This window comes from Taudactylus pleione, unplaced genomic scaffold (assembly GCF_031769625.1).
Source record: "Taudactylus pleione unplaced genomic scaffold, aTauple2 ptg000086l, whole genome shotgun sequence".
Lineage (NCBI taxonomy): Eukaryota > Metazoa > Chordata > Amphibia > Anura > Myobatrachidae > Taudactylus > Taudactylus pleione.
Window position 1 is genome coordinate 33,148,904 of NW_028284488.1, and position 26,047 is coordinate 33,174,950.

The 26,047-nt window shown below is 44.9% G+C and overlaps 1 protein-coding gene across 1 annotated transcript in view; it reads left to right on the plus strand.

The window, feature by feature from the left end:
* Positions 1-954: 954 nt before the first annotated feature.
* FAM185A (family with sequence similarity 185 member A) overlaps positions 955-26,047 on the plus strand; it is a 113,537-nt gene continuing 88,444 nt past the window's right edge. Inside the window, exons 1-2 of the mRNA XM_088468832.1 lie at positions 955-1,449; positions 14,601-14,710. Coding sequence (XP_088324958.1) covers positions 1,068-1,449; positions 14,601-14,710 — 492 coding nt within the window. The 5' untranslated portion in view covers positions 955-1,067. The remainder of the gene's footprint in view (positions 1,450-14,600; positions 14,711-26,047) is intronic.

A 26,047-nucleotide genomic window follows, 5' to 3' on the forward strand; every position in this document is an offset into this window, starting at 1 on the left:
CCGACATTGAGTTTGCCCCCTTCGACGGTGAGGGCGTGGCGCGGCATGGGGAGTGTGTGGGCGGGGACATTACTCAGCAATAGGGGGAGGAGCTGGGGTAATCGTGTCATCGTAGCCCCGCCACTGCACACAATTCCAAGATTACCAACATTGTAAAGCCACGTACCCAGAGTGATGAAAAATGGGATGTCACAAGGCCCTGCTCCTTTTGTAATGTGCCTATTTTAAAAATGGGAGGGTCATCTGTCATCACAAATGCTCTTTCTGGCCAGGGCACCAAAATGTCTAGTTCTGGTTCTTTGTAACTCAGTGACTCACGGTGAGGTAAATGGCTGGGGATGTACTGGCTAGTATCAGAGCCACATTTACACATACTAATATCAACCCAAAGGTTCGTGTCTGCATTATACAAAGGTCCAGCAGAATATAGTGCTGGAAATTTGGTGTGTGTTGATCAGTGATGTGCGGACAAGGTGGACAGGGGAGGCAGTGCCTCACAAGCCATACACTTTTTACTCCAGAGTTTTGACTATAAAAATTATTAGAATAATACAAAGATATTTATATTTTCTTAAAATGTTTCTTATAATCTTTATAGTAAAAATTTTGGAGTATACCTAAGTATGACAGGAAAAGTTCTGCCTCACCTGACCGCACATCACTGTAACTAGTTGCTTACCTAACAAACCTGCATCCATATGAACGCTTGTGAGAGTGTTGTGTTTTATTTCTCTTGAAAAACGTTCTGTATGTCGACGAAAGGAGAACCTGTCACCGTGAAAGTAATAGTAACAAAACTTCTCCTACTCCGTCTCCAATACTAGTGTGATTAAGAGAGGTGGGAGCTGCCTGGCACATAAGCAGTACTACACTAGTACAACCACAAGTAAACATTCTCGGTTTGGGGCACGTCTAACATCTGGGGCTCGGCATTCTGGGAGATGTAGTTACCTGCCCCGCAGACGCTATGAGGAGAGCCGAGAGTACGACTACAGTTCCCGTCAGCCGGCCCGCGGACACGTAGGGGAGCACAGAAAAAGAAACTGCATGGCTGATATAGGGCAGCAATGGTTTCACTGGGATATCGCGGCCGCTTATGGTGGGTTCTCTTGAGAGGTACACGGGCAACACCCTGTCGGCACTGGGGCAACAAGGCCACTGAGTCCCGGAATATACCTCTCAAGCAGTGGACACTAATCGTGAATCCGCTGAGCAGCTTGAGGGTGAAGCTGCCGTGCAACGTGCGAGTGAGACCCCAGGACCCGCTCACCTACCCGAACGCTGACCGGGTGTTCGTCATGGTGAGCGGGGTGGACCGCAACGTGCACAGGGGGCTGGATTTAGACAACATTGAAGTCAAATACGACGAGGAGTCCAAGCAGGTGCTGATCACTTCCCAGGACATAGACAGCCAGACCTGTGTAGATGTCACCACTCCTGTGCGCTTTGGTACGTACGTAGTTACCTACTGTGTAGTTATAGTAGTGTTCCCATAGTCTGTCAGCTGCTCATCCCTACCTTCATTTCTGTTCCTACTATCCTATGTAATATAGCTGATTTGTAGTATGAAGCACAATAAAACATCAGAGTATTCATTGCTGATATACGGTTTTGTTTCGATTTATACTTCTACTATTATTATTTTAGTGATGTCTAATTCCTTTGTCCTCCAGAAACAAAGGAACTGTTTTACATTTAGTTTATAAATTATTTTAATGTTGACTGTGTATTAACTTCATGTTTTAGTTAAAGGTAATTGCTGTTATATTAGTCACTTGTGCAAAATATATATGTCGCTCTCACGTCAGCGCGATGCTGAATAGCCCCGGGAAGCTGTTAAGTCAGACTAGAACCACTTAATTCGGATTGGCTGTTTAGTAATGGTAACTGGCATTCTCTGACTAAAGTGCTGGCCGCGAGGCTGTTTGGGGTACAAAAGCTAAAAGAAAGTGTGATGTGGCGCTGAGGGCACAAAATAATCACTAGTATGTAATATTTTACAAGTCCATAAAAACGTCTGTAGCTGTAACCGGGAGGCGATTGAGACTACCTCCCTGTCAAACCTGAAGTGAGAAGTGTTTCCGGACTGGTGCAGGTAAGTCCTTGTGAGCAGTTTCCTGATATTGGAACGAGGCTGGACGCAGGGGGTACTTGTTCATGAATGTCTTTGTCTTTGCTGGATGATGCGGAGGACGGAGATCACAGGGAAAAGGGAACTAAAGCCCACCGGGTATGCAGAGCGTGGCTCCGGAGACTCTGAGGTATGGGAACCTGGTACCGGTACTGACTGGGAACGCTGGTGGAGGAGGCTCTGTAAGGTAGCTCAGGTAGTGGCAGATTACCATAACCGAGAAGAGCAGAGAACTGGCAGTGGCACTATGAACTGGAGCTGGCAGCAAACAAATTCACCAACTGAGCACTGCAACACTGGAGGTAAACGAGACAAGGAGCACACAGACTAGCTGTGTAAGATGTTCCACTGGCAACCTGAGAACTCCCAGGAAGCCCTTAAGTACCCAAGACTGGAGCCGGATTGCCCATGTGAATCATTCAGACTGGATTGGCTCCTTCCTGACATGTGACCAAATCCAAGAAGGCGATACCCGGCATTGTTTGCACAGACTCCCAGCCACAACAGCTACAACATGCCAGAGACCCAGTGCTGAGTCTCAGGGACCTGCCTGCACCCCTGCCAGATGGACCCCACCAGAGTGCCTGGACAGGTAAGTCCCGGACCCCCCGCGGTCCTCCAGAGTGGCCCGTGACACTCCCAAACTGGTACATACAGAAACAAGAAACAAAAAGAAGGGGTTACTAGTGCTGAAGTCTATGCTAAATAAATTCTATATACAACCATAGTCTATAGCAGAGGTTCCCAAGCATGTTCCTCAAGGCTCCCCAACAGTTCAGGTTTTAAGGCAGGTATCAACTTGCCGATTTAAAATGAGCGATTGAAGGATAATGATATCGTTATCGTTGAATCGCTCATTAATCGTGCACAAATTGGGCATGAAAATGTCGGAAACGACCAACGATGCGCGTTCCCGCTGGTCATTTTCCGACATCAATCATCGCCTGAACATACTGGTCAATCTGCCGATAACGACTGATTGACCATGTCCAGGGATGAGGAGGGTGCCTGCACTGAATGACATATCATTCAGTGTACGTAGGCACTGCAGGGGGAGAAGAATGACTGTACGATTACAATGTTGTAATTGTACTGTTGTTCCACTATCTGCTAGTGGATACACGCCTTTAGAGATATCCATGATTGAGCACAGATGGCTTAATTAGTTTGATTTAACCACCTGTTCTCCAACCATATCTCTAAAACCTGAACTGTTGGGGAGCCCATAGGACCGTGTTTGGGAACCTCTGGTCTATAGGGAAAATACATACACTTTTAATTGTACAGTAAAAACATATAGGGGTGGGCAATAAACGGCCCTCCAGCTGTTGCTGAACTACACATCCCGGCATGCCTTGCAACAGTTTTAGCATGGCCAAAAAGCAAAACTATGGCAATGCATGCTGGGATGTATGGTTCTACAACAGCTGGGGGGACACTAATTGCCCACCCCTAAGTCCTAGATGATATAAAAATCACATCATGAATGCAGACAGACACAATATAAGGCACAAATGTAGCCGATTAATACACCAAAGTGAAGCATCTCCTTTCCTTCAATATAAATGTGTCCGATGATGGAGAAAACCTAAAATATGTCTATGCATCACCTGTGGGTAATTGTAATTATTAAAATTCCAGCAGGAATAATTCCAGTGTCAGCAGGTCACCTTTTTGAGTAATTGGCAACAGAGGATCCGATACAATGTTGCAATTATTTAGCAGCAGTTGTGTGGCTAAATAGCTATTTAGTAGCAACTTGTCCGGACAGTATCAGAGTAAATTCATACTATCAGTAGTTGGGATGGGCACCCTTGTGGAGAAACCTTTTATGTCCGATGTAGATCTGGACTTTTAGAGAAGGAAACTTTGCTGCTGTAGTGCCGCTGTAAGTCTGCGGTCTCCCACGGCTGAATAGTGTGGTAGGGGGTTCCGTACCGGGTCCCGAGAGCCGGATGACAGCGGCTGGTGCTCTGATTGCTGGTGGACCTGACACTCAGATGGATAGATAGTCCCTGGTCAGTGGAATGTGAAGCAGCAAAATAAGAGAAGTCTCGCCACAACATTTAATACAGTTTATAGCAGAGGAATGCCAGTTAGTAGGAGGTTGCTGTAGTCATTTTATTTTTTTTTCGTAAAATGTATACTTTTCAATACCGTTTTGGATGTGTATACGAAAAGTAGAATTTAGTGGAGATCAATTAAGTGAAAATTGACTGCTGTGCAATGAAAAACTAGATTTGTTCTGCCAGTCACACATTGATTTGGGCAAGTACACATACAGGATATGCCCACTGAGGTCCATGGGTATAGAGAAAAGATTTGCACAGGCAGAGGGGAAGAGTTGGACAGAAGCTGGAGTTTCTAGAAAAGTAGGGTGGAGCCTCATGGGTACACTTTGAGATATAATCAAACTAGATGTTGTGGAGTAAGATTACTGAAATGGGGATGCAATCGGGAAGCCTGCTGACATTATACCGACAGCTGGCTTCCCGACTGTAAAATCCTGGCGAGAGCGAAATGACCGGCATCTACATGTAGACGCTGCTCATTTCACCGACGCTGGGAGACTGGTGCCCGGCATCCCGATCAAAGTGATGCCGGGCGCCACGAGCTGACACCCACACGCGCACGCAGGGGGGGTTTCCGAGTACCTAGAAACCCCCCCTGCCCGTTGCTCCATTCGCCGCTGGCCCGAGCGGCAGAGCAATTTTACTTTTTTTTTTTTCAAGAGTCCCAAACTTCCTGGGCTGGCTGTAGGGGGAGCTCAGTGCGCAAGCCCCTCCCAGCCAGTTCGCGCATAGAGGCACCATCGTGACCGGCATGTGAGAGCGAGGATGAGCGCGCCTGCTGCAGGGTGACCCAGTGTAATCAACTGTTGGCAGCGCTGTCGAGTCCCGGATCCGCACGCCGTAGGTGGAGGTGCGTGGGGGGGAGGGGGTGGGCGGAAGTGGTGCCAGACAGTGTTTATTTGGCTCAGTCTGCATTCGTGTTTTTAGGTAAACGCTGGCTGCGCTGCAGTGTGTGTCTGTGTTAGTGTATGTGTTTGTGTGTATGAGTGTGTCTGGCAGTGTGTGTGTATATCTGTGTGTATCTGTCTGTGTCAGTATGTGTGTAGGCTAAGGGAGGGAAGTGAGAAAAGCAAGGCAAGAGATTCAGATCAGGACCTGCAGGAGTTTGTACACTGTAGAGCAATTTATTATAAAAGTGTTAGTATTAGGGACTACTACAGGGGGCATTATATAAGGGGCACTACTGGGGACACTGCATAGTGGGGACTACTACTGGGGACACTTTATAAGGGGCACTGCATAGGGGCACCATTACTGCAGGTACTACATAGGGGGGCACTGTATAAGGGGCACTACTGGGGTACTGCATAGGGGCATCGCTACTGCGGGCACTACATAGGGGGCACTACTGGAGGGCACTGCAAAAGGGCATTACTAGGGGCATCTATATATTTATTTGTGGCCAGATGTTTTTTCAGTAACCAAGAATTTGGAAACCCCCCTTTCAAAATCCTGCGTTTGCCACTGACACCCGCTGGTGAGGGTTAGGTTTAGGGCTCCAGGGGTGACTTAGGGTTAGGCACCCCCCGGGTGGTTAGGGTTAGGCTAGGGGGAGGGAGGGTTAGGGTTAGGCACCCCCTAGGGGACGTTAGGGTTAGGCACCCCCCCGGGGGACTTAGGTTTAGGCAGCGGGGAAGGTGGGGGAGTTAGGGTTAGGCACCCCTAAGGGAGGGTTAGGGGGGTAGGTTAGGTTAGTTCATACTTACCTGGGGACGATCGGGATTTTCAGCGCTGTCGGGCTGCCGGGATCTGTTCCACTGTCGGCCTGATGCTTCCGGGAATTGAACTGCCGGCCATGCGGCCTGCGGTATTACATACCGATTCCCTGAAATGACATAAAAAGGTAGAGAGTGTACATTTTTAGGAACATTCAGGTTGTTCGAAGGGGTACACAGCCTTTTTCATTACACAGAAGAACTTAAATATGCAGCAGCTCAAAGCTGGTGGTCTTCCAGTCTTCTCCTATACTTTGCACCTACATGTTGCACTTTGGAGAAGCACTGTGAGCAATAAAAAACAAAAACCCAAAACTCAATATTGCCATGGTACCATTTCAAAGTCTTTTTCAATTATTAATCTTGCTATAAATGAGGCTAAACTGAGCTGTATTAAGAGAATCCATGGAAAACTTGTACAGTGATAGGCAGTTAGATTGTTAGGTAACATTTGCACGTTTCTACAGTGAACTGCTTGTGATTTTCGCCCTCGACAGTGCTAGGTTGCAGTGTTGGATCGTAGGCGGGTTCATTTTTTACAGGTTAGGAAACTAGATCTGTGACTCTCCTTGTGAAAGTCAGATTGTTTCAGGGAACATTGCAACAGTGAAAGCTTTGCAACTGCAGGTAATGGGGCCCATGCATCTGTGATGGATAGATCCAATTTCCCGTTCTGTCGGGGAATCCGGTAAATCCAATATGTTAGAAATCCTCGATTTGCCGATTCCAACCAATAAAATTCTAAAGAATGGAGAATCTGGGATTTTTAAAATGCTGTTTTTCCAATGTTTATCGATTATCATTGTCAGCGGATCAGCAGAACTGGGAATCAAGACTGTAAATGTATGACTCACATTTGTCAACTCATTCTGAGTCAGCATTGTCGCATGACTATGATTCAGTGCAAACTGGTGTTTTGCATACTTAGGGGTCTACAAGTATTTTCTATGCCGCGGTTTGTCAAAGCCTCGTATTATATGTGTATAGACAATGTGTATAACTGGTATATATAGATTCGGGACATATTAATAGTGTGTGTGTATATAGGGCCTGATTCAAAGTTAAACGCTATTCCGATGTTATCGTGGTTTGTGCATGCATCACAGTAACATTGCTTACGTGCTGCGAATGAATTGCGCTCGCAGTTGATTGACAGGAAGAGACTTTTGTGGGTGGTTACGGGGAGTTCCAGCCAAAGTGGGCGTGTCAGGGCAGTTTTCTTGGGTGTGCACTAGCCAGTGTCTGTGATCGCGCATGCAGAGAACAAAGGTCCAGCGTCTTGGTTACCTCGGTCATTCTGAGTGACCATGGACTCAATCAAGGAGTCAATGTTTTGAGGATGTGCGTCCAATGCTGCAGTTGTGGGCAGCTGAGAGGGCTCTGGTGGGCGTCTCTATAAAAAATCTGCCGCCTGATGTATTAGTATATTTTAGCAATTGCTAAGCCAAAAATTTGCAAATGTGTTTGCAATAGCGTACAACTCTGAATCAGGCCCATAGTCATTTGGGCTGTATGATGCATTACACTATGTAACAAATCATTTTTGTCCTTGGGTGGTAAGTGGTGTTTCTTAATGGCTTATATATCAAAAGGATGGAAACTGATATTTATTCCCCTCAGACTTTGCTTTTGTGACCAGGACATTTTATACTTTGAAATGTATCTATTTAAGATGAGAAAAGGGCGAATATGCATTTTCATTTACACAATGTAAGAAAATTGGCATATAAAGTTGTGCAAAAATGACCACAAAAGAATTTGTAACTTTAATGATTTACAATTATACAGTACATCACTATCACGAATCAGCCCCCAGATGTAGTCTCCCATCATGTTTTCGTTATACTGTCCTTTGGTAGCGGTATTCAAACACCAGTATTTCTACTTCAGGGTCCATAGGGGGTCCACAGGGTTGACCTTGGGGGGTATAGGTTGGGAACCAAATCCGGGCACCACGCAGTTAAAGCTTTTAGCTCCCAGGATGCACTTGGGTCCACTCTCCCTATAACCCCACCCCCAGCCAGAGGCACCTCAGTTTAAGTTGTGCCCGGCCGGAGTCGGGTCACCATTTAGTGCAGTGGGGAGCTGATTAGCAGCCCCTAAGCTATATATTTTTTTCTAAGTACAGAGTTTTTTATTTTTACTTTGGACTTTCAGAGCGGCAGCGTCGGACTGTCCATAGGACGTCTAAGCTGCCGCTCCGTCACCCTGCCGGTGCTGAGACGCCAGTACAGATCTGGGGATCTCAGCGGGACCCCAGAGTCTGTACTAGCCGGACTCTGCGGGCGCCCAGGACTGCCTCCGGTCTCCGGGGACAGACTGGAGGCGCCGGCAGTGGCGGCGGGCCCCCCATACCCCGTGTGTCCACTAGACCACCAGGGACTTACTGATCGGCGCTGGGATCATACACCATCAGTATTGCGTGCCTTCTGGTTCCCTGTTGCTGACTAGCGGGGGGATCGCATGGCGGGACTCTGGCTGTTGTCAGTTATGAGGTATTACAACAGTGTTTGGCCTCCTGTCCCAAATTCCCTGAGGGTCATCACGAGCCCCTCATGGGGTGGATGGGCGTGTTACTCGTCGGATTACAGACGTTACTACGCATCCCATTCCTGCGTGGTCGGATTCTTCTGATCCGTAGGTGGTAACTCTGCCTGAAATCAGTATACTCGCTTTCAGGGGTTGTTACCCATCCTACCAGGGCTATATAGCATGGTTGGTTAATACTATTGCATACTGAGCTGATGCATTTGTAATGTTTTTTCCCCACCAACACGTCTGGGGTTCAAATGTAGTTGGTCGCTCACGTAATATATGCAGTTGTCATAGGTGGACATGCCTATATTGGATACCAGTCTCCTAACTTTCAGAGTTCCGGCTGCGACTGTATCCTCCGTAATACCCTATGGCTGCGCTCTGGGAATGCAGAGGTGCAGATACCATCTATAGGGTAGATCTTGTTGGGTCCTGACCTTGACAGTGGCAGTACAAATTTCCCGCCTTCAGCTATGTCCACTACAGGGCTTCAGACTAAGTCTATTAAGTCTTTTTGTCCTCTGGGTCAGCCTAAAGGTCTGTTTCTTCAACCGAGCAGGCCTGGACTGCCAGCCGATCCTGCTTCTGAACCTACGGATATATCGTCAGCATGACGAGACAGGCCTACCACTGGGAGATGGCGATTTTCTCAGTTCGCCCGGTACTAGTGTCTAGTTGCCGCGGCTACGTGGGTAGGAGGGTACGCCCTCTCTTTGCTCAGGCGGCCTATTTCCATGTGATGGTGCGCAGGCCCTTATTCGGACCCGAACAGGGCCTTACGAATCCAGAAAGCTATACAGTTGTTGGGGTAAGCAGAGCTAATTGGGCCATCCCCGCTTTCTCAGCGAGGGACTGGTTGTTCTGCTTTCTTTCTGGTGCGGTGGCTGAATGGTCCTCTTTGGCCTATTCTCTGTCTCTATTCCCTGAACCAGTTCCTAAAGCTACCTGGGCTCAGGAGGCAATCCGTATGCTCCATCATACTATGTTTGGAATCTGGGGACTTTATGGTATCACTGGATATACAGGACGTGTGCCTACGGGTACTTACAGAGACCTTGCCTCAGCATGGACTGAGGTTTGCTGTATCACAGCACTTACGGTTTTTCGGGCTCTGCCTGTTGGGACTGTTCTCAGCCCCACGGGGGTTTACCAGCGTTTTGGATTTTCTGACAGTTCTTCTGTTCAGTATATCCCAATGCTCCTGTACCTGGATGGCCTCCTGCTCTTAGCAGGATCGCCGGGGTACTTTACAGCCGGGTCAGGTTGACTGTGGCTTCTTCAGGGTGCAGACGTTTAATCAATGGGGAAAAAGTCCTCCCTGCATCCCTCTCTGGGTATTCTTCACCTAGGATTCTCAGAAGCTGAGAATTCTTCTGGCGTAAGACGGCATCTCCACTCTTCCATTAGAAGTACATGGATGTCTGCGCAGTCGACATATGTCTTTGCACTCTGGGATGCATGGTTCACTATTCAGTGTCTGCCTTTGGAAGGGTGGAATGGGCTTAGTTCCATTCCAGGCCTTTCCATAATTGGCTTATCTCCAGATGGAACAAGTTTTTTCTGTCTGATCACTGTTCAAACGATGCTGCTCTCCCCGGAGGCAAGTCGGTCCCTTTTCGGGTGACTATGACCATCTCGTCCAGGGTATTCTTTGCTAAGGACAGTGTCTGGTTCGCATCCATTTCAGTGCAATTGGATGTCTGTCGATTCCACCCTGTCAATTAACTTGTTGGAACTTTAGCCTGTCTTGGGCCTTCACTCTGGCATAGCCCTTGTTTCCCGGTGAACCTGAAAAAGTTCAGTCCGACAGGGTCAGAACAGTGGCTTCCTTTTTAGCAATACTGTTCGTTGGGTGGCAATGTCGGGTATGTCATACATTCGGACATTGTCTGAGGGTCTCCTCCCGACCATCTCGACAGTGTTCATTTGAGGTGCTCTCCATTGGGAAGCGGGAGTCCTCAGCCATCACGACGTGCATCCTGGGGACTAGTCTCTTCCCCAAGAGAGGTTTCATCTCCTGGTGAGCAGGGGGGGGGGGCCCTCCTGAGGTGACACTCATGGCCTTCTGACTCTATCACACTATGGTGTTACAGTCCAACGCTGGGGATTCTGAAGCAACCTTCAGTGACTCTTTGTCGGTGAAGTGGTTCTTCCAATTTGCGTACCTGTGTTCTCCAGTCTCCATTCTTCCTCGAGGGAAGTGTTTCAATCGAGACAGAGATGCTTTCCTGCTGGTGGCTCCTGATTGCCCCAGATGTCAGGGGTACTTGGTTTTTCGGAGTCTCTCCATCGATACTCCATTCCTGATGCTTCACTGCCCAGACCTGTTGTCTCAGGGTCCTGGGGTTTGCCTTGGACCTGGGTCGTTTGTCTTTGACTACGTCCCTACAGTGGTCTTACGGCTTCCCTGGCTTTGTCATCGTTGGAATGATTAGAGCACATGGATCAGCTTTTGCTGGGACCTACCACAAACTGTGGCAGCCATAATTCTTATGGTATTATACCTATCGATACGATCCTCTGGTGTCCAGGATTTCCAGATATTCTGGCATTCCTTCCGGCTGGCTTGGGTTTCACCCTCGGCCTGGCCTTACTGACAGGGCAGATTTCTACACTGTCAGTATGATTAGGATATGGAATTGCTCCGCTCTGATATCCAGTTCATCCTTTGGAGTGTTTTCTGGATTATGCCTCCATTTGTCCTCCCTAGAGACTCCTTGGGAGTTAGTAGTGGTTCTTCGTTAACTCCGGGGAAAGTTAATGGAACCGCTGGTTGTGATAGCCATTACATGGTCTATTGCTTTGGCTTTCTCTCTTTCTATCAGGGAGTTTATATCAACCAGGTGAGTGTCGGAATTGGGAGCGTTCTCAGGTGGCTCCCTCTTCTGGAGGGCATCTTGTCAGGGTGTGAGTTGCTCTCACCCTGTGTTTCTTCTTAGTGATTTTCAGGTTCCATATTATTCTGGAACTTATGGTGCGGCCATTCAGTCCCCAGTCCTCTCGGCTGGTGTGGCCTCATTGACTGTGGTCCGACCTCTGTGGATTTATGTGATCCATTCAAGTTCCTGACGGAAATCGGACTCCTTATTGGTGGTCTGAGATTTCTGGTTTTAACAGGAAAGGATGGCCGGCCTATGGCCATATGTTGGCTGGACGGCCTCGTATGTCTTCTTCAGGGGCCTACCCATGGGTAGGCCTTTCTGTTGTTGCTGCTTGTTTTTTCTCGGGCCATGTAACCCTCGTGGGTGGCTCGCTGTGGCGCCTTGGCTGGTTTGCCTTGCTAGGTGGCCACGTGGTCTTCTGTCCACACCTTTTTAAGGTTCTAGGCATTGTTTTCCTTTGCCTCTCAGGATGCTTCCTTTTTGGCGGCGGATTCTCCTCTCAGCACAGGAGCGTCCCCTCCCTTGGTTGAACTGCTTTGGGACATCCCCAAGGTCAACCCTGTGGACCCCCTATGGACCCTGAAGTAGAAAACAAGAGATATGGTAAGAACTTACCTTTGTTATCTCTGTTTCTACGAAGTCCATAGGGTCCACAGGGCGCCCGCCCTGACGCACCTGGCTTCAAATGGGCTGTGTGACTGGTCACCGGTTTTCCGTCTCCCATTTCTGTGAGTATGGTTATCGAGTGTTCCAGTTTTCGCTCTTTTTCTCTCCTCCTCCGGCCTTTGGCTACTTACAAACTGAGGTGCCTCTGGCTGGGGGTGGGGTTATAGGGAGAGTGGACCCAAGTGCATCCTGGGAGCTAAAAGCTTTAACTGCGTGGTGCCCGGATTTGTTTCCCAACCTATACCCCCCAAGGTCAACCCTGTGGACCCTATGAACTTCGTAGAAACAGAGATGACAAAGGTAAGTTCTTACCATATCTCTTGTTATCTTGCTTGCTTACTCGAATTTCTCAAGATGAGCATCAAGAATATGGACTTTGAGGGACATCCTGCACCCCATTGTGCCTAAAGGCCAGTACACACTAGATCAGGCCTGGCCAGCCTGTGGCTCTCCAGCTGTTGCGAAACTACAAGTCCCACCATGCCTTGTTACAGTTTTGCTATTAGGGTATGCTAAAATTGTGGCAGGGCATGCTGGAACTTGTAGTTTCACAACAGCTGGAGAGACACAGGTTGGCCTAGCTTGCACTAGATGATGTCTAATGTGTACCGACCTCGTAAGCGACACACCTGGAGGGGTGGCCGGCATCGGCAAGTGCGTATACACATTAGCAATGACTGGGGACATGCTGCATTCAGCAGCATGGCCCTCGCCAACGATGTCATTTGTCGGACCTGCATGCAGGTCCGACAGGCAATGCCGCTGACGGCATGCAGGAGCGTGGATCGTCGGTGACATTGAGGGTACACACTAGATGATGCGACCGATATGTCGTCCGATCCGGCCAGATGGGACGACATATCGTCTAGTGTGTACCCAACGTAAGTTCTTCACCAAAGTCTAAACCATCTCCACATAGTTTTTCACCTTGTGATTGCCCAGGAAGCCAAAAATCGCTGCGATAAAGCTGGTCCAAGCCGCTTTCTCTTTGAGTGAGCATCTTTGTGAATCCCTTGCACTGCAGGATCTTCTTAATCTGTGGTCCCACAAAAACACTGGCTTTGACCTTTGCATCAGACAGCTTTAGGGAAGAAGTTTTGAAGGTACTTGAAGGCTGCCGAATCCTTATCTAGAGCTCTAACAAATTGTTTCATAAGGCCCAACTTAATGTGTAGTGGAGGCATCAGCACCTTCCTGAATTCCACCAGAAGCTCTGACTTGGTGTTATTCGTCCCCAAACAGAACTCTGTCTGCTGTGGACAGTGTCATCTGTTGTAGTGCGCCTTAGTGTCCCTGCTGTCCCAAAGGCTAAGAAATCAGGGAAATTTGGTAGGGATGTGGATGAATGCTCTGTCCTGGCGGTGTTTGTGGTATACACCCATCTGATCCCCCAGTGAGATTACCTTTCCCGCAGACTCTCTGCAATATGAAGCAGCATTTAGAGGTACAGGCAGTGTTATTGGCTCCCCTTTGGCGGAGTTTGACTGCTCTGCAGCCCCAGCGTTGCAACCGCACTGAAATATCAGAAATGTCCTGCAAAATAAGAACATTTCAAAAATATCTCTGACCAGGTCACAAAATCATAGTTTGTGGGGAATAATTGCAATTTTCTATACTCTTGGGGCATAGGCAATTAGGAATAACACTTCAAACACAAGGACAAACAAAAATATAAAATTTGTTACATAGTGTATTGTCCATAGGTGTTCTTGTTCTATGTTAGTATGCTGTGCAGTGGATACATTTTGCCTAGCTACACCTGTCAATGTGCATAGGGTGTGTGTGTGTGTGTGTGTGTGTGTGTGTGTGTGTGTGTGTGTGTGTGTGTGTGTGTGTGTGTGTGTGTGTGTGTGTGTAAAGGGGCCTATCCATTACCCGACTTTGTGAACAATCTGACCAAAACCAGGAGGTTTTGGTCCCATTGTTCACAAAGTCGTGTAATGGATAGCCGGCAAGGACCAGTGATGAGCGTGCACGCTGTGTCCTTGCCATCCCCGACTATCTACTGAACATGCCCGTCAACCTGACGACGCTCGTCAGGTTCAGCATGTTCAGAGTTAAGAGGTCGGGCTCCATCACTGATTGACCTTCAGTGTGGGCACCGCACCTCGGCGTCATGAAGGTGTGAACGCTAGACGTTCAGACTTTCAGGTCGCCTAATTTATAGGCACCTTTAGTATTACATTTCTGAAAAGTACACAGAAGTTTTATCAATAGAAGATATTTGTATTACTTATGTGCTAAAACTATTTTTGTCAAGTTTTTGTAAATTATATTGTGTTTAAAGGAAGACATCCGAGAACAGAGTCTGTGAATATTGTATATCTCTATATTGTGTATTTTGTGCATGAAAGCCACTTGTATTTCAAATAATGTCTTGTTTGTGCCTTTTAGTCGGTAATCCTGGAGTTAGTAGAATTTTGTTATAAAAAATTTATAACAGGTTAATATACTACCTATAAAAAGGCGCATGTAAAATGGATTTTACTGCCAAAAATAATTATAAATGATCAAATTTGGAATGTAAGAATACTTAATTTAACAGCGCAATGGTGTGCTATTGTATTTTCAAGTTCTAATTGTATTCATTCTATTTTAGATGTGAACATCAAAACACTTGGTTCTGGTTATGTGAACATTAAAAAAATTGAGTGTGACAATTGTGAAATAGAAACTGAGAAAGGCAACAGCATCATACAGTCTATCAAGGTAATAATGCAATGTACTGGAAGTACCTTAACATTATTTGCTTAGTACAAGTGAATGTGGGGGGAGGGGTTAGTGGTACCTGGTGGCAGCCCATGTGCAGGCTCCTTCTCACAGTATTTTTTGCAAAAAATACCATCAGAAGTGTGGAAAGAGAATTTGCAGGGACAGAGCTTTATTGCGAGCTCTGTACTTGCATCTGGATGTTAATACATCCAAGTGATATTTCCTAAATTTGCAATGCGAATTTAGTTGAAAATATCACACTACAAACCGCATTTTAAATGTGGATTGTAGTAAATAGGGGCCTAAGACCAAACAATTCCACTTTGTTCGGAAGTCTTGTTTTCAGATTCAACTTTGCTGCCCAAAATGTTGTTGTTTAATTATTTCCAAGAGGAAGTCTGCTCTTTAAAATGCATTGGCTCCTTTAGTAGTTATTGTCTGATCATTACCAGACAAATAACACTGTATACTACTGAAATACTGGAAGAGCCAGGTGATGATGGAGGGCACTAAAAGTGCCCTATCTCCCCATCTTGATGTGCCCAACCAGTGGTGGTGCAACAATCTCACCCTGCACTGTATTTTATATTTAGAGATGTTGGGATATAGAGGGGAATTCAATTAGAGGCGAAAAGCCATATTCGCCTGTTTTTTTGTGAAAAATTTGCCTAAAATAAATTCACCAAATTCAATTCCAGGACAATTTCGCCTAAGTGGAAACAATTCTCCAAAAATGATTCTCCAATCAATAGCTGGTGAAAACAAATGCAAAATCTTTATTTTGGGGTGCAAACATGGGGAAACAACTCAGACCCCTTGGGACAGCCCCCAAAGGACAAATACGCAAAAAAAACCAGAAACTAAAAACTAAGAACACCCCAAAAAAGACATGTCATTTTTGGGGTGTAAATTTAAAAAGTGGGGGGATAAACATTAAAAGTAGCGAAAAATACTTCTTGGGGGTCCACAAGTATGGGTAAGGTGTTTTTGGGATTGCAGGTGCATGCAGCAGGTGGATTTTTCACGGTTTTTAAAACTTCACTTTAGAGACATAAGAATATGCTAGCACCCATTTTCAAGCTCCCCAAATTTGTCTGGACTACTTATTTTCACCAAAAAATAAAGCTTTATGCCATTCTTCACCACTTTTACAAAGACGCTAATAGCAGGGGTGTCCTCGTTTGATGCAGTAGTTTTTTTAGTTTTCAAACAGTTATGCTTTGTTGGGGTGATGTTGTTGTTCTTAATATTTATTAAAGCACATTATGGGCATTTCTTTTAAGGTGATGCAAACTAGAAAGAGAGAATGCAAAGTGCAGATTAAGAGCGGTATCCAATCAGCCCTCATTGTTCGAGGGCTAATTGATCCCCGCGATCGGCGAAAAATCCCCGTTTTTCGCTGATGTGTTTTTTTCATGCTATTCTATTATTTCGGTCTAAATAATAGGATAGTTCTCCCGAAAACACACAGGTCCACAAGCTTATTGCGGCACCTATGTGTTTTCGCCTGTTTTCAGGTGAAAAAACTGCAATTATCATAGATTCTTTTTCGGGACACATCAGGTCCCGAAAAAAAAACCCTGATAAGTGCCGGTGACAGGCCGACTTCGGGGCTAATTGGATAGCCCCGGGTGAGGTAATTAGCCGCTGTAATTTACCGTGGCTAATTGGATACCCCCCTATATTATGAAAATGTATGTGTAGAATTCTCATTTTTGCTGTTTTGGAAGGATGGATTCATGCCAAAGCAAGAACCACAAAGTATTTCTTGGTGGTGTTTAATAAACAAATATAAAACACATATTTGCTTTTAGTTCACTTTCTTGCAATTTCGGTTAACCCCTTTGCTGCAGATGATGATCTTAAATAAATAAAGCGACTTTGTTCCCACCTAACCAGACAACCAGTAGCGCTCTCTGCAGCTGCTGGATCCAGAAATCTAGTCTTTGTTGATCACAATGATCACGAGACAATAACCCCCTGTACTACAGCAGAATAATTTATGCTACTAATTAATAAGGGGTACCCATTATAGAAAGAGCAGTGACCCCTCTTTCAAATAATTGGGCCCCTTAGTACTTATTGTCTGGTGATCACTTGTGATTTCTGGACAATGTTACCCCACTCTGTGGAAAACTTACTCCCATAATGACACCTGCAACCGTGCGGGCACCCATATTTGAAATCGGGAAGCCCTGTTTTCCACAGATGTAGGTAATGTTAAAGCCCAGATCTCCCCCATCTTGTATCAATAAAAAAGGAGTCCCTCTTTTAATGCAATAGGTTGTTTATTTCTAAAAAAAATGAATGGTCTTGTTGAGCTGCCATAATATTCCTATACAGGGTAAAAGTTTAAATTTGCAAAAAAATAAAACAAAAATACAGAATCATTTTGCAAGTGTAGATTTTATGGAGTAAACCTACATGTAGAAACCTATTTCCTCTGCTTTTCTCAATCTATACCACCTCTCTTGGTAAACTAATCAGCTCTTTTGGATTTCTGTATCATCTGTACACAAATGATACTCAAATCTACCTATGTATTTGTACGTGTCACTGAATGTTATTCTGCCATTTCATCTTGGATGTCATCTCGCAACCTCAAACATATTTCCAAAACAGAATTAATTATATTTCCACTGCCCAATAGTAGTTACCAACCTGATCTCTCTATCATTGCTGATAACTCGACAATCTGACCTACCCCACAAGGTTGCTGCCTAGGTATCATCCTTGATTTTGAACTGTCCTTTGTTCCCCACATTCAATCTGTCTCAAAAGCATGTTACATGCATCTAAAAAACATATCCAAAATTCGACCATATCTTACACAAGACACTGCAAAAACTCTAATACATGCACTCATTATTTCCCTCGTTGACTATTGCAATAGTCTCCTTCTGGTCTTCCCAAAAACAGGCTCTCACCACTACAATCCATTATGAATGCAGCTGTGAGGCTGATCTTCCTCATCAAACGTTCATCTACTGCTGCTCCACTCTGTCAAACCCTCAATTGGTTACCGGTTTTATACCGTATTCAATACTAAATACTTTTACGTACACATAAAGTTGTTAACCAAACCGCACCAACATACATCTCTTCACTTATCTCAAAATATCTCCCAACCTGACCTCACCGCTCAGCACAAGATCTGCATCTCTCATCCACACAGATTACTTCCAGGTCTTTTTTCGAGCTGCACCCACTCTGTAGAATGCCCTTCCAAGCACATTAAGACTTTCCTCAAGTCTCCAAACATTCCCTAAAAACTCACCTCTTCAGACAAACTTATCAGATTCCTGAACCGCCCACATAACCTTCATAGCTTTCACATCTAATTACATCCCCTCTCACAGTCCAAACATAACCTCACACATATTCTTTCTTTCACATCCTCCTGACCTTTGCCTGACATTCCTGTGTGACAGGATCATACAGCCCATCAAGAACCTTTGCAATCTGGCTGGACCAAAATGCAATATAGCAGCTATCCTTGTGTATCAATGCCTATTTCCCTATAGATTGTAAGCTTGCGAGCAGGGCCTTCCTACCTCTGTGTCTGTCTGTTATTACCCAGTTTTGTTCTATTAATGGTTCCAATTGTGAAGCGCAACGGAATATGTTGCGATATACTGTATGAGAAACTGTTAGCTAATATTTTACATTTATTTATTATTTTGGAAAAGGGGATTAATGTCAAAATTTCACAAAGTATTTCTTTGTGATGGTTATTAAAGAAAAAAAAAATCACATTTGCTTTTGGTTTACTTTATTAACATTTCAATGAAAAATAAAACTCTTTTTGGACACTCTGCTTACATTTTATTTGGTGTGTTATAATGAGTAAAAAGAATAGTGGAATATTCTGAATGTACAAAGTCTTCTGAAAAAAAACCAAGGTATAATTTGCCTGAGTGCTGCATAAATCAGTGAATGTGAGTTCTTACTTCAAAAAATGGCCTCATCAAAGGGGTGAGAAAACTCCGTAGCAAAAGGGTTAAAGAATAAATAAAAAAACAAAAACAAAACACTGTTTGGCCATTTTGGGTAAATATTTTTTAGCCCTGTCATCAGGTTATAAGAAAACTCATTGTATTTTCTGAAAATCCCAAGTCTTTTGAAAAATGACCAGGTATAATTTGTGTGGGTGTATAAACATTTTACAGATATTTATGTTCTAATGTGACCATCCTGAAAGTGCCAAATAGGCAGCAAAGGTGTTCATAGTTGTTTAAAATGTGGTAGAACTGGCTAGAGTAAAATGTACAGCAAGTATATAGGAAGTGCCTGTAGGTACAAACACTAAATTGTATTTGTATCAGCTTTGTTTTCAAACAGTGAGAGCTGGTTTAGTACAAATATTGTCATTACATTATACGTTCAGAGCATATTTTGTTTATAGTTATGCCAAATGTGTGCCACCCACAATTCCTTACATAAAATCAAAACAGCTGGCTCAAAGTGCACTTAAGCTGGGTACACACTTGATCGGCCAATATATCTGGTGCCCGTCGTCCAGTGTGTACCAGCGATATGTCTGTGAACGACGAAGTCATATCGCATTGGCTGTGCTGCATAGCCGATGGCAGGTACATCTGTCCATCGCCCAGTGTGTACGTACAGCAAAGGCTGCAGGGAGGGTGGAGGGACACGACTCCCGGCCAGCGGGACCCGCGGCCAGAAGCAGAAGATGGTTGTTCATTGTGTATGATCACTCGATCTGCAAATATATCTGTGCAGTGTTTACCCACCCTTACTGTTCACGCGTGATGTTTGATTAACTTGCTTAGGCCCGTATTCAATTTGAAGCGAAAAGGCGTTTTCGCGTGTTTTTGGCGAAAACTTTTCTCCGATGTCATTTTCGCCTGTTTTGATTGTACTCCGTATTCAATTTGAAAGACTTTCCACCTAGGCGGAAAGTCAATGCAATGTAATAGGCGAAAAAGTTTCGCCTATAAATAGCAGGCGGAATAAAGTGCAGAATTGGGGTTTGGGGGTACAACATTGCGGGAACCCCCGTGCAGCCTTCAGACAGTCCCCCAAAGGTAAACTGTGTAAATTTTTTTAAAAAGACTTAAGGACACCCCAAAAAAATCACTTTGATTTTGGGGGCACAAAATGAATAAATTGGGGAACAAAGGAAAAAACTAGCGAACTTGACTCTGGGGGGGGGGGTCCACAAGTTTGCCCCAGGTGTTTTTATCATTGCAGGTACTTGCAGAAGGTGTATTTTTCAAAAAAATTTTTAACTTTAGCAACTTTTTAATATGTTGACCCCCATTTTCAAGTACCCCAAATTTGCTGGGATAAGTTATTTTCTGCAAAAAACCCTCCAGAATACTATTCTTCACCACTTATACAAAAACGCTATTTAGCCCGTTTAAATACCTTCAGCAAGCCAAATCGGGGGGGTACCATAGCTAACCCCCAAGTCAGAGCATCTTTTGGGGGGTTTCAGGCTGATTTCCCCAAATCTGACAGTACTTTCTCCTTGTTTAAATTTCGCCGGGTCCCGTTTTCACCTACTTCCAAATTGAATACGGCGATAAGCTGCCACGCGCGCGATACTTTTCCGTCTGCAAAATAGGCGAAGTAGGTGAAAAGTCTGGGACACGAAAAAGTATCGCGGCTCGGCTCAAATTGAATATGGCTCTTAGTCCGCTACAGGGACAGTGAAGAAAGCAAATTAAATTATGATATTAAAAAACATAAAGTACCAGGGATTACACAAGTTGTTTTATTTACCCCCTTCCTACCCCCCCATCAGTCGTCTTTTCGACTTGACATGATTATGGGCTATATTCATTTCCTGCATCTTTTTTCTATAGTTGACATCGTCCCTCACCCTTGGTCTCATCACTTTGGTGTAGGCAAAGTTTGCCCTTTTCGATTCACCAAAGGGCCATCCAAGACAGTGTATTAAAGAAACACTTTTAAAGATTCCACACTAAAGATATGTTGCGCACCCAGGTCATTGATTACTTTGACCTTAATCTATACCCAGACACCCCCACAGCCACGATATTAGAAGTCCACAAGTCAGTTATCCGGGAGGTGATTATTAAATATGCTTCCTACCAAACCAAGAGAATAATATCGCTGCTCTTTTTACTTAGGTTACAGCAGCTCGAGCAAATCCATAAACGCTCAGTCATCCACAGTCAATAATCAGATACAGAAGGTCAGGGGGGAGCTCATACATTTTTAAGTGAAAAGGCTCTGCACTGGCTTAACCAATTTTATTTATTTATTTTATTAAATAATACAACAAAACTGATGCCCTGTTGGGGGCCAGGCTCAGAGCTAAGCATTCTATCCAGGAGATCACAACTGTAAGGGATAAGCACAGTAAATTAAATAATGATCCTGTACAAATTAATAAATCGTTTTCTCACTATTACAATTCCCTATATAATCTGCATAGTCATGGTGCAGATCCATCTCCCAGCCTATCTGTTATCCAGCAATATATGTAATATTTACAACCTCCCACATCTTCAACGAAGCGCACTACTTAAACTCAACTCAACCATTACAGTGAACAAATTGACAGAGGCATTGAAATTACAGAGTCGTCCAAGGCCCTCAGTTCTGATGGATTCCGAGTTGTGATTGTATTATGGATCACAAGATATTAACCTTTGTGTTTTGTTAGGTGTATTTGTTTTAATTACCAGCATGGTGACCTGCAAATAAGCTTTGGTGTGTACTGTCCAGCTGCAGGATTAATTATTTGTTTGATCAGGAGCATTGTGAGGGGGAAGTTGGCAGATTTATGTCTAACCCATTAGGACTGCCAGCAAATGATCCAACAGACAGATAATGGTTATTTTAATGGGTTAAACATTCCGAGGCCTGCCCCTCAACCATGATGAGGTTGGCCTGGGGAGTGTCATCCCCTTCCCCACTCACCACCACCACTACCAAATGAATGCTGTGTTGACAACCAGGATCTTGTCTAATTTGCAGTGACACAGAAAGCCAAGTAAATATACATATATTTTTGCTGTCCTGTACATCTGACAGATTGCTCTGGCAGTTAGAGAATCTGTTTTATTTTACCAATAGGACATCCAGCCCAGGGCTATACTGAGATTACTGTCAATATTGGATTAATTGAGCTTACTCAGTGCGATAACCCACTAGGACTTTGATTGTCCTTTCTTCTCTGTTTGTTTGTTATAAGTGTACCGTAGGTCAAAACATTTATGTAATAAAATGTTATGTCATAGACCTTGTGATAGGCTGTGATGTCTTGTGTGCCTCGCTATAGAAGCACTTGTCACACCTATGTGTGTTTCTGTGTATATACTAATTTGCATTAATTATTATTATTATTATTATTATTATACAGTTTATATAGCACACATATTCTACAGAGAATATTTGGCCATTCATACCAGTGGAGCTTACAATCTATATTCCCTACCACATGCTCACACACATATACACTAATTTTTTTGGGTTAAAATATACCTACCTGTATATTTTTGGAGTGTGGGAGGAAATCGGAGTACCTGGAGGAAACCCACCTGTCACGGCTAGGAGCGAACCTGGACCCGGAGTGGAGTCGGACGGTGCTGGAAGGGTTGCTTTTTTCTACTGGAAGGCAGCCGGTCTTATCGGGGTGTAACTCATGAATGGAGGATACACGTAGGGCGAGGACAATTATGGAGATACTGGCAGTACCAGCGAACCAGGGTCAGCCGGGCGTATAGCAGATGGTGAGTGCCGGAGGTGGCTGGAGACCAGGAGCCGGACTGGAAGTGAACTATAAGACAGAGTTCCTGGGAAGCACTGGAACTGGAGCACACTGGTACTGGAACACTCTGATACTGGTACACACTGATACTGTGGAATACTGAGGCAAGGTAGCACAGAGAACTAGCTCACAGCATAAGCTGTGATAGACGTTGCACTGGCAACTAAAGAGCTCCTTGACAGCCCTTTAGTACCCTCGGGTAGTGCAGGATTGGTTGCTAGCACTCCAGCCCAAGCTGCAAGCTGATTGGCCCAAATTAGACATGTGACCTGGATCCAAGATGGCCTCGCCCAGTGGTCACAGTGCAGAAGTGCTGCCAGCTACATCCCCTCTCACCTGTCTCCAGATGGAAGCCCCTCAGTCTGCAGAGACTCCCTGTGCCCAATGCCGCTCTCCAGGGCCCAGCACCCCCCGCCAGACGCCCTGTGCCAGAGCGCCCGAGTCGGTAAGGACCGCGATCTCGGCAGCCCCTCAGCCCTGGTCGTGAAACAACGAAAGCACAGGAAGAATATACAAACTCAACACAGTTAGGGTCATAGTGGGAATCAAACCCATGACCTTAGTGCTGTGAGGCAGTAATGCTAACCATTACACCGTCTGTGCTGCCCATTGACACAGAAAGCCAAGAAATGAGAGGAAGGCAACCTGACACCCAAATACAGGGGTGGTTGTCTTTTTGGTAAACTCTGTGACCCACGTCACGCAGGCTCAAGTGAGTGCTGATATTGAGAGAGCAATATCTTATAACCAGGTTCGTGACACCCTGTATCCTATTATAAGTCTATTGCTTCTACTTGTTCCTCACATGGTCTCCACCTTCAACTGCATTGGAGAAAACTGGAGAAAAGTTTCAAGCTCACTCAACACGTTCCACCATAGTGGTCATCTCTAAGCCTAGTAAGGACCCTACCAATTGTCTGGGACAAGATGAACAAACAATTAGATTTGCCTCCTTACCTTTCCCCACTGACCCTACTGTGGAGAAATACACAATATTCTTTGGGCTGTGTTTCCATTTATATGCGTCCATGGACTTTGGTGGAAGTGCTTTATTTTAACCATATCCTGGGTGCTTTTGTATACTTTCATGGATATGTGTGACCGATATGAAATATCTCCAAACCTTCCCTTTGCGTATTTACAAATTAGAATTTTTGTTCAGTCCCAGTGCAAGTAGCCCAAACTTAAGAACCTCATATCTTTTGAGCAGAAATGCATTTATAACCCAGGTATTACTTTACGCTTATCCCTCCTCACAATCCCTTTGAACGTTTTGAAGTTACTCTGGAGAGAGATTTAGGTGCTCCTCTGGACCAAGAGGGGTGGTCACTCATCCTCTCTAGACTCACCAAAGCATCTATTAGCACTGCTATCATGGAAGACACATATATACTCCAGATGGTTGTTGGTTCTGGAATGGTTGCACTCTACAGTGCATCCGGAAAGTATTCACAACGCTTCACTTTTCTCACATTTTGTTATGTTACAGCCTTATTCCAAAATGGAATAAATTCATTTTGTCCTCAAAATTTTACACACAATACCCCATAATGACAAAGTGTAAAGTCTTTTGAGATTTTTGCAAATTTAATAAAAAAAAACAAAACACTAAGAAATCACATGTACATGAGTATTCACAACCTTTGCTCTGTACTTTGTCGATGCTCCTTTGGCAGCAATTACAGCCTCAAGTCTTTTTGAATATGATGCCACAAGCTTGGCACACCTATCTTTGGGCAGTTTCGCCCATTCCTCTTTGCAGCACCTCTCAAGCTCCATCAGGTTGGATGGGAAGCGTTGGTGCACAGCCATTTTCAGATCTCTCCAAAGATGTTCAATTGGATTCAAGTATGGGCTCTGGCTGGGCCACTCAAGGACATTCAGAGTTGTCCTGAAACCACTCCTTTGATATCTTGGCTTTGTGCTTAGGGTCGTCGTCCTGATGAAAGATGAACCGTCGCCCCAGTCTGAGGTCAAGAGCGCTCTGGAGCAGGTTTTCATCCAGGATGTCTCTGTACGTTGCTGCATTCATCTTTCCCTCTATCCTGACTAGTCTCCCAGTTCCTACCGCTGAAAAACATCCCCACAGCATGATGCTGCCACCACCATGCTTCACTGTAGGGAAGGTATTGGTTTGGTGATGAGCGGTGGCTGGTTTCCTCCAAACATAACGTCTGGCATTCACGCCAAAGAGTTCAATATTTGTCTCATCAGACCAAAGAGTCCTTCAGGTGCATTTTGGCAAACTCCAGGTGGGCTGCCATGTGCTTTATACTAAGGAGTGGCTTCCGTCTGGCCACTCTAATATACAGGCCTGATTGGTGGATTGCTGCAGAGATGGTTATCCTTCTGGAAGGTTCTCCTCTCTCCACATAGGAATGCTGTAGCCCTGACAGAGTGACCATTGGGTTCTTGGTCACCTCCCTGACTAGGGCCCTTCTCCCCCGATCGCTCAGTTTAGACGGCCGGCCAACTCTAGGAAGAGTCCTGGTGGTTCCGAACTTCTTCCATTTATGGATGATGGAGGCCACTGTGCTCATTGGGACCTTCAAAGTAGCAGATATTTTTCTGTACCCTTTCCCAGATTTGTGACTCGAGACAATCCTGTCTCGGAGGTCTACAGACAATTCCTTTGGACTTCATGCTTGGTTTGTGCTCTGACATGCACTGTCAAGTGTGGGACATTATATAGACAGGTGTATGCCTTTCAAAATCATATCCAATCAACTGAATTTACCACAGGTGGACTGCAAGTAAGCTGTAGGAACATCTCAAGGATGATCAGTGGAAACAGGATGCACCTGAGCTCAATTTTGAGCTTCATGGCAAAGGCCGTGAATACTTATTTAGATGTGATTTTCTTAGTGTTTTATTTTTTATTAAATTTGCAAAAATCTCAAAAAAATCTTTTTTACACGTTGTCATTATGGGGTATTGTGTGTAGAATTTTGAGGACAAAAATTAATTTATTCCATTTTGGAATAAGGCTGTAACATAACAAAATGTGGAAAAAGTGAAGCGTTGTGAATACTTTCCGGATGCACTGTATATACCATCAAACTTCCACTATATTTTGGAGAATTTGTGACCAAATAGGTTCTTTCTTCCACATTTGGGGGGATTGCGCACCTCTGTCAACCCTTTGAAATTATGTTTTAGACTTATTTACTAGAACGACTGGTGTCTCTATTCCCAAAGATCCATTGATTGTTTTGCTGGACAAACCCATCAAAGACATCAAAAGCATGTGGACAAGCTTGTTAGGCGTATTTGTAATACGGCTAAATTTTAGCTAGCTAAGGCTGGAAGAAACCCTCCCCACCATTCATGATGGACTTGCCTGTTTTGTTCACACAGAGGGCCTGATTCAGAGCCGCTCGTTCGCTCCGAGCGATGTTCGCACATCTGCGCATGCGTTTTAGTACGCATGCGCGAACCAGTCAGTGCGGTCGAAAATCGTGTGCTCGCAAAATAGCGAATGCCTACTAATTTGAGTGACAGAATGAGGCGTTTGTGGGTGGTAACAGGGGAAGGTGCTTGAAAACGGGGAGTGGAGATCCGAACGCAGG